The sequence below is a fragment of the Bos indicus x Bos taurus genome, chromosome 3 (assembly GCF_003369695.1).
Source record: "Bos indicus x Bos taurus breed Angus x Brahman F1 hybrid chromosome 3, Bos_hybrid_MaternalHap_v2.0, whole genome shotgun sequence".
Lineage (NCBI taxonomy): Eukaryota > Metazoa > Chordata > Mammalia > Artiodactyla > Bovidae > Bos > Bos indicus x Bos taurus.
The window spans coordinates 109595785-109610815 of record NC_040078.1 but is presented as its reverse complement, the minus strand read 5'-3'; the positions used below and the strand labels follow the sequence as shown (position 1 = coordinate 109610815).

General features: G+C 48.4%; 1 protein-coding gene across 2 annotated transcripts in view; it reads right to left on the bottom strand.

The window, feature by feature from the left end:
- Positions 1–7034: 7034 nt before the first annotated feature.
- OSCP1 (organic solute carrier partner 1) overlaps positions 7035–15031 on the bottom strand; it is a 30741-nt gene continuing 22744 nt past the window's right edge. For both annotated transcript variants that reach the window (XM_027537808.1, XM_027537809.1), the window contains 6 exons: positions 13371–13474; positions 12322–12450; positions 11710–11779; positions 10072–10211; positions 9078–9141; positions 7035–8831 (listed from right to left, as the gene is read on the bottom strand). In XM_027537808.1, coding sequence (XP_027393609.1) covers positions 8715–8831; positions 9078–9141; positions 10072–10211; positions 11710–11779; positions 12322–12450; positions 13371–13474 — 624 coding nt within the window. In that variant the 3' untranslated portion in view covers positions 7035–8714. The remainder of the gene's footprint in view (positions 8832–9077; positions 9142–10071; positions 10212–11709; positions 11780–12321; positions 12451–13370; positions 13475–15031) is intronic.

Genomic DNA, 15031 nt, shown 5'->3' with positions numbered 1-15031 from the left:
ATGCCAACTGGGAGTGAGGCTGATAGCATACTGCTTGATACATGTTTGCTTGGTGTATGCAGATTCACCATAGCTATTTATGTAGATCTCACCTCTCCTACTCATCTCTTGGGTGTTGAGACAGGGAGAAGGCCCTAGGAGGCTGAGATGCTTCACCCTACTAACTTCAGTTTCAGGAGGAACAATGGTTTTATGAATGTGGTGAGATGATGGGAGCTAAGTGAACTGGTGGCAGTGGGATGGAAAGAAGGGATGAGTGTTAAAGACCCTGAAGAGAGTGAATCAGAATCCTTGGGGACTGATTAAATCTGGAATGTGGTTAGCAGGAGGGGAAATCGATGATTTAAATTTTAACGCTGATGGTCCATTGACAGGAATAAGAGTGGTAGGGTTGGGAGGGGGTTCACGCCTTAGAGGGTATCTCATTTTTTGGCTACACAGCCCACTGAACCCCTTTCCCCACCTTTGGGGAGATCTGCCATTCTGTGAATTTCAGTAAGAGGTGAGTTTCTGTTCCCACTCTATATGGTTTAAAGGGCAGATATTGTCTCTGATCCTTGTCAGCTATGGCACAGGCTGGTGACCTAAACTCAGGCATTATCAGATTCCAAATCTGGAGCAAGGGACACAGACCAGCAGGAACGGTTGAGGCTTCATCTTGGTGTCTGCGTCATCCAGCGCCTTATCCCTGCGGGTGCTGCTGCTGGCGTGCTCTCCATGCCGCCTCCCCGTCCCTGGTTCCTGGCCATTTTGCATGATCCTTCACTCTTCCTGACAACTGTCATTTGCCTGAAGCCCTTTCAGTAAATTCCTTCACCTCAGTGGAGAATTAGTTCCATTTTTTTTTTGTTTGTTTTGTTCAGTTTCAAACCCAGACTAAAGTCCACTTGAATTGAATTCATTTCAGGATCCTTGAGAACGTCCCTGGTGGCTCAGACGGTAAAACGTCTGCCTATAATGTGGGAGATCCAGGTTCAATCCCTGGGTTGGGAAGATCTCCTGGAGAAGGAAATGGCAACCCACTCTAGTATTCTTGCCTGGAAAATCCCATGGATGAAGGAACCTGGTAGGCTACAGTCCATGGGGTCCCAAAGAGTTGGACATGACTGAACAACTTCACTGTCACAGGAGCCTTGAATTTCCCTGTTCCCTGTACATGATTTCGTTGTGGTTCTGTATCCAACAGTCAGAAGATACAGAATCCTGAGAGTTTGGGTGATTCCCAGGTCACCTACTCCAAATTCCCACCTAGGGTCCAATTCCCCTCTGCAGCCTCCCTCACTCCCGTGACCCCCTAGTCACTGCTGGATATTCCAGTGACCAGCAACTGACTCCTGTGCCGGCTGTTCTACTCCATTGTTAGGAAGCTTTGGGTAACTTCTATCCATTGCTTCTGGTGCTTTTCCATGGAGAACTGTCTTATTCTATATGAAATTTAAGAAGATTTTTCATGCCTTTTGAAAGTAAAGTGAATGTCCTGAATAAATAAAAATGATATCAATGTTAGACACTAAGCGTGAGGTTACGGAATGTCTCACGAAAAGTGAACCTGCAGCCCAGAGAGGGGAATATGGAAATTTGTGAGTTAATAGTACGGGATCAAAGTAATGGCCTCTCTGAAAAAAGGAATGCAAAATAGTTTGCAGAAGAATGCAGACTAAGCACTGCAGGGCACATAAATATGTGGTCAGCACAGGGATGGAGGTGGTGAGAACAAAGGATAGGGTGAGGGTGAGAAATGGGGCCGTGAGATGACCACTGAAGTGAGTGTGATGACAGGGTGGGTTGGGGGAAACCAGGGGTGATCAAGGATCCTCCTGCAATCGCCCCAGCCATTCTCACAGACTTTGAAAAATGGCTACATCAACATCTGTATCAGAGGGCAATCTTCAATCAGAAGCCACCGAGGGGGCACTTCCCTGGTGGTCCAGTGGCCAATAAGACTCCGTGCTTCCAGTGCAGGGGGCCTGGGTTCGATCCCTGGTCAGGGAACTAGATCCCACATGCCGAAGCCAAAATATCCTGCGTGTCACAACTAAAGCTGAAGATCCTGTGTGCCATAACTAAGACCTAACATAGCCAAGGAAAAAAAAAAAAAAGAAGCCACGGAGGAACAGAGGGGAAGTGTGGTCAGAAATCAGTAGGATTTGAGTACAAGGACATAGTAAGAAAAGGAGAAAAGGGTCTTGAACCAGGACCAGGAGAATGGGGAGCAGAGAAGACAGCTGAATCCAGCAAAGCTGGGGCTGGAGACTGGAAAGGGACTGTGTTGTGACAGAAGCTATGGGAGTGGGAGAGAGCAAGGTGACGAAACGGGAAGGCTGGAGAGCTGGTGGCAGGAGGAGGTCCTGGAGGAGCCGAGGCCATGCTGTGTGGGATTGCGTGGGACCCACGGGCTCCTTGGCGGCCTTTCGGCTTTTGGTGAAGTTCTGAGGTGCGGAAAGGGGGCTGGGTAGGGGTAAGGAAGGTAAATGATGTGCTGAGCTAGAGGGGAGAGGTGAGGGAGGGCATCCCACACAGGTTATTATCTTCTCAGTTGTAACTGAAGCTGGGAGGCCTTCTGGATATCCAGAAAACCTGAACTGAGAGCATCCTTGTCCTTCCCCTTAAATACATGAAAAAAGGAGAAGGCAAGGGTGTGATGGTTTGAGAGAATAGCATTGAACATGTATATTATCATATGTGAAACAGATCGCCAGTCCAGGTTTGATGCATGAGACAGGGCGCTCAGGGCTGGTGCACTGGGATGACTCAGAGGGATGGGATGGGGAGGGAGGTGGGAGGGGGTTCAGGATGGGGGACACATGTACACCCATGCCTAATTCATGTCAATGTATGGCAAAACCCACCACAATATTATAAAGTAATTAGCTTCCAATTAAAAAAAAAAAAGAAACAAAAGGAAGTTGGGGAATTTTACAAAGAGGAGGGTGGAGGGATCTGAAGCCAATGTGCACGTGTAGGATTTAGGAGTCTGGGTCTGCCCCCAGGTCTATAAAGCTTTGTTTATAATACTTATTTTATCCTTCGTGTTTTAAAATTTTACGTTTTAAGTAATCCAAAAATAAAGAGAAAACAATTTATGAAGTTTATAGACAGTGACTTTTGAAGAATTTTGTAAGAGATGTGAATTTAAACAACTTCCTTTATTGTAATTTCAGCGGTCTCTGTGATTTTCAAAAAGTCACTTTTTCAGTTTTCCTCTTATTTTTCTCCCAGAATATGGGACTAGGGTTAATGACACACCCCGGCAGGTCCTTTACCTTCATAATGAGAAAAAAAGGCCACACCTCGCTAGGCCTCACGTGACGGGTTTCCTGTGGTTTTGGGAACTAGCAGAGACGATACTGTTATTTTCATCAGCAGAGGAACCACTGGCCAGAAACAAAAAGGATGTCCCATGTGTGTATGTGGGGTGGTGGTGGAGGTGTCAGGGTGACCAAAGAATCCAGAATGATTTCCATTGGCTCTTGGAATGCATCTTGACATTCTCATTTGAAAAGAGGTGGGCTATGACATGAGAACTTACTTTGCATTGAATCCTGAAGCTGGGTAGGGAAGATTCAACTGAGAAGAGGGGTCTCCAGCCCAGTCCCTTGGAAACAGTTCTTTCCACTCCCTCTGCTGCTAGCTGTCCAGGAATCTGGCAGCTGAAGAGGAGTTTTCCAGGCTTGATTTAAGGGAAGGAGCATGTGCATGCGCTAAGATGCCTCAGTCGTGTCTGACTCTGGGTGACACTATGGACTGTAGCCCGCCAGGCTCCTCTGTCCATGTCCAGAATACTGGAGTGGGTTGCCATTTCCTCCTCCAGGGGATCTTCCCCACGCAGGGATCGAACCTGTGTTTCTATGTCTCCTGCCTTGGTAGGTGTGTTCTTTACCACTTGCGCCACCTGAAGGCAGGAAGGGGTAGGTAAATGGTGTATTGGTTTTTGGATTTTAATTTGGGTCTTTATAATTAGGTATTAGTACATGAACCCAGAACTTCCAGATGTTCAAGCTGGATTTAGAAAAGGCAGAGGAACCAGAGATGAAATTCCGAACATCTGCTGGACCATCAAAAAAGCAAGAGAATTCCAGAAAAACATCTACTTCTGCTTCATTGACCATGCTAATGAAATAGATCACAAAAAACTGTGGAAAATTCTTTATTAAGGGATGGGAATAGCAGACCACCCTCTCTGCCTCCTGAGAAACCTGTATGCAGGTCAAGAAGCAACAGTTAGAACTGGACATGGAACAAAGGACTGGTTCAAAATTGGGAAAGGAGTGTGTCAAGGCTGTATATTGTCACCCTGCTTATTTAACTTATATTCAGAGTACATCATGCGAAATGTCGGGCTAGATGAAGCACAAGCTGGAATCAAGATTGCCAGGAGAAATATCAATAACCTCAGATACACAGATGACACCACTCTTATGTCAAAAAGCGAACAGGAACTAAAGAGCCTCTTGATGAAGATGAAAGAGGAGAGTGAAAAAGTTGGCTTAAAACTCAACATTCAAAAAACTAAGATCATGGCATCTGGTCCCATCACTTCATGGCAAATAGATGGGGATACAATGGAAACAATGACAGACCTTATTTTCTTGGGCTCCCAAATCACTGCAGATGGTGACTGCAGTCGTGAAATTAAACGACAGTTGCTCCTTGGAAGAAAAGCTATGACAAACCTAGATAGCATATTAAAAAGCAGAGACATTACTTTGCTGACAAAGGTCTGTATAGTCAAAGCCATGGTTTTTCCAGTAGTCATGTGTGGACATGAGAGTTGGACCATAAAGAAGGCTGAGCGCAGAAGGATTGATGCTTTTGAGCAGAGGTATTGGAGAAGACTCTTGAGAGTCCCTTGGACTGCAAGGAGATCAAACTAGTCAATCCTAAAGGAAATCAGTCCTAAATATTCAGAACTGATGCTGAAGCTGAATCTCTAATACTTTGGCAACATGATGCAAAGAGCCGACTCATTGGAAAAGACCCTGATTCTGGGAAAGATTGAAGGCAGGCGGAGAAAGGGATGACAGAGGATGAGATGGTTGGATGGCATCACTGACTCAATGGACATGAGTTTGAGCAAGCTCTGGGAGATGGTGAAGGACAGGGAAGCCTGGCGTGCTGCAGTCCATGGGATCGCAAAGAGTCGGACATGACTGAGCGACTGAACAATTAGGTATTATGGTAAAAAAAAAAAAAAGTATAATATATACACTTCCCCCCTGTAATTTGCATTTGTCTTTCTACAGTTTCCTGTGACTTGAATTTGTCTCCATGGATGTAAACCAGAGTGACAAACCTGTTGGAAGAGGATGAGGGGATCTGATCCTGTTTAGACTTAGGGATCTTCAGGATCTGATTGCGACGCTAAAATTTGTTTCTTGCCTACCGGGATCTGGATGTAAGGAAAAAAGTGAGTTAATCTTGCATGGCATGACTTAAGGGCTAAATACATTTCCTCCCTTTCTTCCTGCCCCTTCACTCTCAATTTTTAAAATAGTTTTTATTTAGTTATTTTTGGCCATGCTGGGTCTTTGCTGCTCGTGGGCTTTCTCTGGCTGTGGCGCTCAGGCTTCTTACTGCAGTGGCTTCTCCTGTTGCGGAGCACCAGCTCTAAAGCACGCGGACTTCAGCAGTTGTGTGGTGAGGGCTCAGCAGTTGCGGTGCGTGGGCTTAGGTGCTCGGTGTCATGTGGTATCTTCCCGGACCAGGGACCAAACTGGTGTCTCCTGCATTGCAAGGTAGACTCTCCACCACTGGACTGCCAGAAAAGCCCCACTTTCAATATTTTATTATTTTCTCTCTCTTTTTTACTCTCAATATTTTAAAAATGTTTATTTGGGGATTTCCTGGCAGTCCAGTGGCTAAGACTCTGAGCTCCCAATGCAGGGAACCTGGGTTTGAGCCCTGATCGGGGAACTAGATCTCACATGCTGCAACTGAGACCGGCTGCAGCCAAAATAAATAAATACATAAATAATTAAAATATTTGGCTGCACCCGGTCTCAGTTGTGGCACACAGTCTTCGACCTTTGTCGTGGCATGTGAGGTCTTCAGTTGCAGCGTGTGGGATCTAGTTCCCTGACCACAGATTGAACCGGGGCCCCCTGCATTGGGAGGGCAGAGTCTTAGCCACTGGACCACCATGGAAGTCCCTTCACTCTCAATTTTTATTACATCTTTCTTCTGGAAGCCATTAAAGTACTTTTGTTCAGGAGGCTTTTCTAGAGCTTTGCCTTGCACAATTTACATGATCAATACTATGATAAGAACAAGAGTAGGACAGTTTTAAGACTGAGTTGAGAAGAGCTAAGTCACAGATTTGCTGAAAGAGAATAGAAATAGCCCCCCAAAGCATGGAGATGGGGGGAGGCATGGGTAAAATTGCAACTGTCAGATCCCACCTGAGGCAGCGTCTAGGAATCTGTAAACTCACCAGCTTAGCTGGGGCAAGCTGGCTCTGAGTCAGTGAACTAGTTCTTTCCGTTTCTTACAGATGAAGGGAGGAACTGAGGCTTGTTGAGGGAACTGCCCAAGACGCCATGGCAAATTCGGGGCAGGGATGGGGATCCTGGTGCCCTTTCCCTTGGAGCGAACTGGGCAGTGCTGTGTAACAGCCTCAGAACCCAGGTGAAAGGGTTAGTCACTCAGTCATGTCTGACTCTTTACGACCCTGTGGACTGTAGCCCGCCCGGTTCCTCTTTTCATGGAATTCTCCTGGCAAGAATACTGGAGCGGTTGCCATGCCCTCCTCCAGGGGATCCTCCCAACCCAAGGATCGAACCTGGGTCTCCTGCATGGCAGTCACCAGGGAAGCCCTCACACCCCAAAGCCAGGTGTTAAATGAACAATGATGCCTTGTCAGTACTCAGTCCAGATTCTTGCCAGAATAATCCTTATCTTCTTTTTCCTTTGCCCCTTCCCAACTCCCCTGCTTTTTCTGGGTGCCCTAAGCCACAATGCAAATAAACTTGTTTTTCTCAACATCTGTGTAAGACTAGAGACATGAAACTCAAAGATTGCTTCATCACCAGGCTGCCTTACCAGAGATCTGTATCTTGTTTATTCATTGAGACAACAGGGAGGTTTGAGATCATCAGCATGGCTCTGGGATAGGTGGAGGGAGGAGGCTGCCTCTCGGCCACCTGCGGCCCATGTCCAAGGCCCCAGGACACGCTGGGAGCAGATGGTGGCGTTCAGGTCTGTCACAGTGCGGTGGCAGCCAGACCCAGGTCAGGGCCTTCCCCTGCACTCGTCGTCTGCTTACAAGAGACTAAAACTGAAGGCACTTTGTAAGCCTGTAAGAAGCAGTCTGGGGTCCCCAGGTGGCTCAGTGGTAAAGAGCCCGCCTGCTAAGTCAGGAGATGTGGGTTCCATCCCTTTGTGGGGAAGATCCTCTAGAGGAGGGCATGGCTGCCCACTCCAGTATTCTTGCCTGGAGAATCCTCATGGACAGAAGAGCCTGGCAGGCTACGTCCATGGGGTCTCAAAGAGTCAGACACAACTAAATAACAGCAACAACAAATCCAAACCCTATGCCTTGGGTAAGCTAAGGATGGGTACCCTGACCCTTGCTTTCCAGAAATATGTTTGTCTCCACTCTTACTAGGGTGCAGGGGTCCCGAGTGATCCTGGTTGGCTCAATCTCAGGCAGTGACCAGCTCAGCTCAGTTCCTCTCCCACCCTTTGCCGTTCCGGATATTGCTTCCAGGAGACTGAATGGACCTTGACCTCTGGATGTTGGCTGACCTCGAGCTGCCAGTTACTCGGCCAGAATGAACACGAGGTGGAGGGCTGACCCTCCTTCCTGAAGCAATGAGGGCAGCCCTGGCCTGAGACATTTCTCATGGATCCAAATTAGACTTTGGCATCCTGCCAAGGGAAGTATTGACTAACTCATCTGGTGCACAGAAGGGAAAGCGGTACACCACGTGCCTCCCGCACGTCCAGCTTACAGCTCTGCTTGGTCGCTAAGGTGAAGCAGAGGAGACGGCTGTCATGGCAACTCACGCTGGGCGCCTTTAGAAGGCAAGAACGCTAAGTGGCAGAGGAAGACTCTGGGGGTAAGGAGGACGTATCACGCTAAAGATCAAACACATTTCCATATGGGATAAGCCCACACCACATATGGATGGAGAGACGTGCGGAGAACCACAGACGCCCACAGGCTCTGCGCGGGGCCCGCGGGAGGAGTCCCCTGTCACGGCCTTGCTTCCTCTGCGTCTGAGGTGACAGCTTCCAGTGTGTCAGGCTGTATAAACTGGGCCCCGACGGTTTGAGGCGATTGCCTTTTCCACTATGTCAGACTCACAAGGCAGAAGACGTCCCGGAAGCTCTGAAATTTTGTGACGATCCACGGGCATCTGTGAGCGGCAGGCCCCCCTGAGCCAGGCTTGTCATGAAGGTGGCAACAGGGGCACCGTCTTGCTGATTCTGGGCTCCAGATGCTCTGAGTGCCATAAAACCAGGAAGGAAATGGGGAAGGGTCCAATTTCAAAGCCAGAGTATATTTTGCTGAAAATATGGATATGTGTGTTGCCTTCCGAACAGTGTGCTCCCCGAGGCAGATCTGCACAGTTTATCAGGACGGAAATGGGAGCAAGCGGGTAAGGGCTTCACTTAGTAGAAAACTAGCAGCATCGTGTGGTTCCCTGGGGGGCACCCCCGGGGTCCTCATCAAGCGGCCTCTCTCCAGGGGGAGGGGCGCCTGGTCAGCACGGCTATAATTCATCCATCATGGCGAGCCAGTCGTCGCCCTTGCTGGAGCTCTGCCTTGACTGGTCCGTGATTTCAAACTCCCCCATGATCCGCACCAGCTCCTGGTTCGTCTGCTGGTCCTGTGAGAGGAGTGAGAGGAGGGAGGGAATGAAGAAACGTGTGGGCACGCCGGCCTCTCTGTGCAGCTAGTGGTGCATTTCCCACCCCTGGGATGCACTTCGGTTCCTGCCTGTTTGTCAGGATAGGGACTATGTTACATGCTGATTAGACAGGAGGAGGAGGGAGGGCCTTTGAAGTTCATTGTTATTATAAGAACGGGGTGGGGGGGGGAATAAGATTTGACTTGTATAATCGCCTGCACGCACCTGAGTAGCTTGGATGTTGATAACTTTGTAGGATAACTCTTCTGGCCTGGTGAGCGCTGCTTGTCTGTACAAGAGGGTCGAGAAACGGGTCAAAGGTTAGGATTTTTCTCCCTGCCAGTGTGGCACATTGGTCCTTGATAATCTGGTAACCTATTTTTTTCTCTCTCTTCAACTTTCTGCCCTCTCCCCAACCAGTACACCCTACGCTCCAGGAGGTCAAGTCCTTTTATATCTCTGCTTTTGCACGTACTAAAGTCTGCCAAGAATAACTTTTCCCCTTCCTCTGCTTGGCAAACTCCGAGACCCTGCTCAGTTGGCAACCTCTTTAATCTGCTGGGGCCAAGTCAGTCCCCGTGTCCTCACTGGAGCGTGTGTGACATGGCGCTGGAGGGACTTGGGCGTGTGTTCGTGCTCCTGCCGCGCTGGGAGCACCTGAGGTCAGGCCCCAGGTGTTACGTGCCATCCTTGGGTCCCTACACTTCCCCCAGGGCCTGCCACTCCAAAGGAGAGAGAAAGAGAAGGCACCCACCCCCACCCCAAATACATGGCTGTGAGAACAGTCGCATGAGATAATGAATGCAAACGTTCCCTGGAAACTGTAAAGCACTGTCTAAGTCTCAGTGAATTACCTCCACTATTGGTTCTGGGGGAGACTGTCTCATCCTGAAGATGTCATGCTCCAATCTCCTTCTGGTTTCTTAACAGTCTTTTTAAAAATATGATTATCTTGACTTCCAATTCTCTTGAACTGAGCTAAATAAAATGTTAAGAGCTACTTTTTGAACAAATCCAAAAGATTCAGGCCATTTAATACTAGTGGGTTCTTCTTTAACTAAGGTTGTTGAGTTTGCTGATCTTTCATTTTTGAACTTTATTTACATCTGTGTTTATAAGTGATAAGAACCACTTATTTGGTCTCTGATGGTCATTTTTTGGTTCTTACCACACTTAGGATTTTTACATAGGTCTTTAAAGAAACAGGTTGAAAACATACTCCTCCTCTTCATCAGTGGTGAAGAGATTCAACCGGAATCCTGGCTCAGGGCCACTGGGTTTCTGAATCTCCATGCCTCCTATCAGCCTGGCCAAGAGATTCAGCTCTTCTTTAGCAAGAGGGTTTGGAACGATGCTTTCCTGCAAAATCAATTTCATAATTTTTAGCCACGTGAAGGTGATTCAATTCCTTGCTGATACCCCAGAGACCCAGGGTGGTATTTCAAAACAAGGCAAAACAGTAACTGTCTAAATGATTTCTGGGAAGCACTGGGTCCACACGAAGCATAGGAAATAGAATCAGAAGAGAAATAGCCCGTGTCAGAAGCAGAGAGACTCTAGCAAGGCGACAAGCCAGAGATTCTCACACTTTCAAGATGAGTGGAAGGCCCCAGGGATCCTCGTTCTCCTCAAACCACCTTCCTCCTCGAAGGAGAACACTGCTTCCTCTTCAGGCAGTCTAGTTCCCCAGCCTTTACCCGCGCGGCCTGGGTGAAGCCTCCAGGTCCAAGGGCACTCCTTCCACAGGAGCGACCACACTGCCCTCCGGTGGTGACCGGTGAGCACACCCTCGAATCCCTTCTCTCCCGTGGCTCCTTCTCTCATGGCCTGGCCCCACTGCAGCCTGCACCCTCCTCCTACCTGGCTCTCTCTAACCCGGCTTTTCCCCTGCTTTGCCTCTGGAATCAGGCCCGTGTGCCTGTCTGGGCGGGTCTCTGGCCACTGCTGCTATCGCCTTATGATCCAGCTACACGAGAGGGACGCTGACTGCCTGCTTCCCCCCAGGAGCGTGCCTCTGGTGCCTTTGCTCGTCCTGTCATCTTGGTTTGTGTGTCTTTTTCTCCTTCTGAGCTGTTTAGCATCTGCCTCGCTCCAGAGCCCCACTTGAATGTCCCCTCCTCCGAAAAGCCTTCTTGTTCCCTGTCCAGGGGGCTCCTTCCCACCCCCCTGGACAGGATATGTGTTCTGACATAGTTCTTTGCTCAGAATGCTCAGTGAGTTCACCTTCTGTCTTCCGCCAGGTTATAGTTATTTGTTTCTATTGCTGTCTTTATAAGCCTAGCGTATTACAAGGCCCTTCAGGATGGGACCAAATCTAAGCCAGCTCTGTGTCCTGGGAACGCCCCCCCCCACCCATAGACACAGTTCAATAAATGTTTATAGCATAACTGAATAGTCCATGGGGCCTATAGCTAGATGACAGCTAGTTCAGTGAAAATTTGTACAAAAGAATTCAGAGAACCCAAACCCCATTTTGAACCCAACTTTCACATCATCACCCAGGGAAGCAGGGAAAGGGGATATTTTAACGATCAGAATACACACAAGTGCTGAACTCAGCAGCCACGGACCTCACAGCACTGGTACAATGCTATTTCACATGTCCTTATGTGTGGTTCCTGCTTAATTATGGTGGTGGAGACAAGCTTAAAATTACCTAATTAGTCAGATCACTGGAAGTCTCCATGAGAAACTATAATTAAAAACCTGCGTACTGGGTAAGGCGGAATGGAGAAGACTGCAAACAAGGAGGGAGCCTTGGCCAGCTCTGAACTCTAGAGACCCCTCCCTTCTCCCTGTCCAGACTCTGGTATCTAGAAATTAGCTCTGAAGGTAAACACGGGAGGCAGAAGCTCACCTGCGTCTGTGAAGCTAAGTTCTTTGATGCTGCAGACATGTGGGTTTCCACGGGCCGGTTCACGCTATACCTGGTGGCAACGGAAAACCACGAAAACATTGTCCAGGCCTCTTACCCTGACTTCCTTCTAACTCGTAAATATAGTGCATAGCTTTTACTCTGAGGTATCAAAAAGCATCCAGAAAGGTGCTGGGGATACAGACTATAACTAAGTGGGTGTCAACCACTCAAGTTTTGCTTCTTCCCAAATCAAAATACCTAGGAAGCTGTATGGCAATATTTCCTCTTGCAAAGTAATGTGTATTTCTGGAAAAAAACATGATCGGTACATGAAGGCCAAGGCCTTTTGGGTCTCTACTGCATTAAAAGGTTTTGGCTAGTTCTCTTGTATGGCTATTTTAAGTTATTTATCTTTTTGACCTGTTAATCTACCTTCTGGTGGAAGATCCGAGGTGCCCTTTGGAAATGCGGGGGCCCTGCCTGCCGTGTCTCTAAGGGGAAATTTCTTCAATTGTCAGCAGGGGTTTTTCACTGCAGAAGTCAAGCCAGTGTTTTAAATGAAGGGACCTCTGCTGCACTGGAATTCATTTGGGGAAGGAAGAATTTGCTTACATATTAGTTCCCAGTTTCAGGACTCGGTCTCCATAGAGCTCAAGAGACCCTTCTTTGGGGGCCGCGACGTAGCTCCCGCCGTGCTTAAATTCTGTCCTCTTCACTTCTTTGCCTTTGTTGTTGAATGTTCTACGAGACAAAGTAGGACATGATGGGATTTCCCTGGTGGTCTAGTGGTTAGGAACTCACCGCGCAACGCATGGGTCTGAATCTTGGTTGGGGAACTAAGATCCCATATGCCACAGAGCAGCTAAGCCCGCACGCTACAGCTGCTAAGCCTGCACGCTCTGTGCGCCAAGTAGAGAGCCCGTGTCTCAACAAGCGATCCCACGCGCCACAGCTAAGACCTGATGCAGCCAAATAAATAAATACTAAAAAAAAAAGACAAAGCAGGACGTGACGCCACGCTCTCCAAGCCTGGAGAGCCCCGGAGGCTTCAGTATTCTTTGTACTATGGGACCAGAGGGAATTTACATGCTGCTTCAAAATAAAGATGCTAGCTGATGTAACTGTGTGTGTGTGTGTGCGGGTTTGTGCGCTCAGTCGCATCTGACTTTGCAGCCCCAAGGACGGTAGCACGCCAGGCTCCTTTGTCTGTCGAATTTTCCAGGCAAGAATACTGAAGCAGGGTGCCATTTCCTACTCCAGGGGATCTTCCCGACCCAGACCCAGGATCAAATCCACGTCTCTTGCATCTCCCGCATTGGCAGGTGGATTCTTTACCGCTAACGCCAGCTGGGTGATAGTAAGACAATAATAATGATAATAATATTTATTGAGTATATGCTATGTACTGGGTGGTGTGTAGCACTTTAGAGCATTACAGTATTATCATATTCATCCTCACAGTAAACATTCAATAGATGAAGAAATAAATCTTGGAGTATCTGCTAGGTGACAAGCTGGGATTAAACCTTACCTCCTCTCTGCTGTGCTTAACTGGAGAAAGGGAGGGGCCGAGCATGGCTGCAGTCTATGTGGCGGCCCACATATTGCTTTCCCGGCCCCCTGAACACTGGTCTGACAATTACTGTTGAGCATTCATTCACCTGATGAGTCCAGGGACTTCAGTTCCCCAGGGGACTGGCCCGGACACTGGCAACACGAAGCGACCACTGGAATTCTGAACTTTGTCCTTTAGAAATATGGACACCTGGGGGGAAAAAATACTTGGTGTCATTTTCTTGGCATATTTCCACAGACATATGCATTCTGAGAATGGGAAGTGTGTAATGGCTTAAGACGAGAGAAAAACACACCATGACAAACAACTGCGGAGTATAGTGTTTTTACAAACAGAACCTCTTTGAGCCACATAACAAACCTCCCAGGGAGGTAGTGCTGCTGTGCTGTGCTTAGTCGCTCAGTCGTGTCCAACTCATGTGTCCCTGTGGACTGCAGCCTGCCAGGCTCCTCTGTTTATGGGGATTCTCCAGGGTAGAATTCTGGAGTGGGTTGCCATGCCCTCCTCCAGGGGATCTTCCCAACCCAGGGATCGAACCGGGGTCTCCTGCATTGCAGGCAGGTTCTTTACCAGCTGAGCTACCAGGGAAGCCCATGGATAGCGCGACCCCTGCCTTCACGATGAGGAGGTTGGGGTTCAGAGAGTGAAGCGACTTGCCCAGAAGGATTCAAAATCAAGGATGACTCCAGATTCCATGTCCATTCCTTGGTTCCTTATAAACTCTCTATATAGCTCTGAGGCTGGAGCTGTTAAGACCCTCATTATCTCCTCAGAGGTTGACACTCCCTCCAGGCCTACCAGCTCATAAGGGGCAGAGCTGAGGATTCACACCCTTGTGTTTCTGACTGCAAGCTCTCAGCCACTGCTGGACTGGTGAGGAGGGGCCGGCCGGGTGGGTCCAGCGGGCATAGAGTCTGAAAGTCTACTACGTGAGTCAAAACCCCACACTATGCTTATTTCTCCTCCTTGCTTCATGCACTCTTGTATTGAGGTGTTGGTTGAATTAAATCCCATCAGTTTTATTGGGGAGTTTCCTGGCAGTCCAGTGGTTAAGACTGGGTGCTTTCACTGCAGGGGGCCTGGGTTCAGTCTCTGGTTGGGGAACTGAGATCCCACAAGTTGTACAGCATGGCCAAAAAAAAAAAAATCAGTTTCTTCCTCATCTGTAAAGTGAGATAAACTTGAAGGTTCCTTCAAACTCTAAAATTCCACAAGATTATATCAGTAACATTGCCAAGAATAAGCATCTGTTGCACGCAAGGCAGCGAAAGTGCAAAGTGCTGAGGATTTGTACGCTGGCAGCGTGGCCTGCCGACGTTACACTGTCCAGGCGCACAGCTCAGCTGGGCCTCTCCTTGGCTCTGAGTTTTTTGGTAAGTTATGCTACCTTTCTCTTTGGTCGTCTGAGGATAGTAACAGAACCTATTGAATGGGTTAGTTGAGCACTAAATCAGGTAATGAACAAGAAGTCCTTTCCACAGAGCCTGACACATAAGTGCCCGATGAGAGGTAGCTAACAGTCTCAGTATCACAGTCTGATTGGACGCAGGACACAGCATAGAGTGCAGAAACGATGACACTGTCAAGAGCAGTATGCTGCACACACAAAGGAGCCCACCAAAGAGAGTGACCACAGGCAGAGCGGGTGGGCAGGGGCCACTGTGGGTGTGGAGCTGGGCCTGGGGATGCTGGGTGTGAAGACACTTCAGAAACACAGAAAGTGAAAGTGAAAGTCACTCAGTCGTG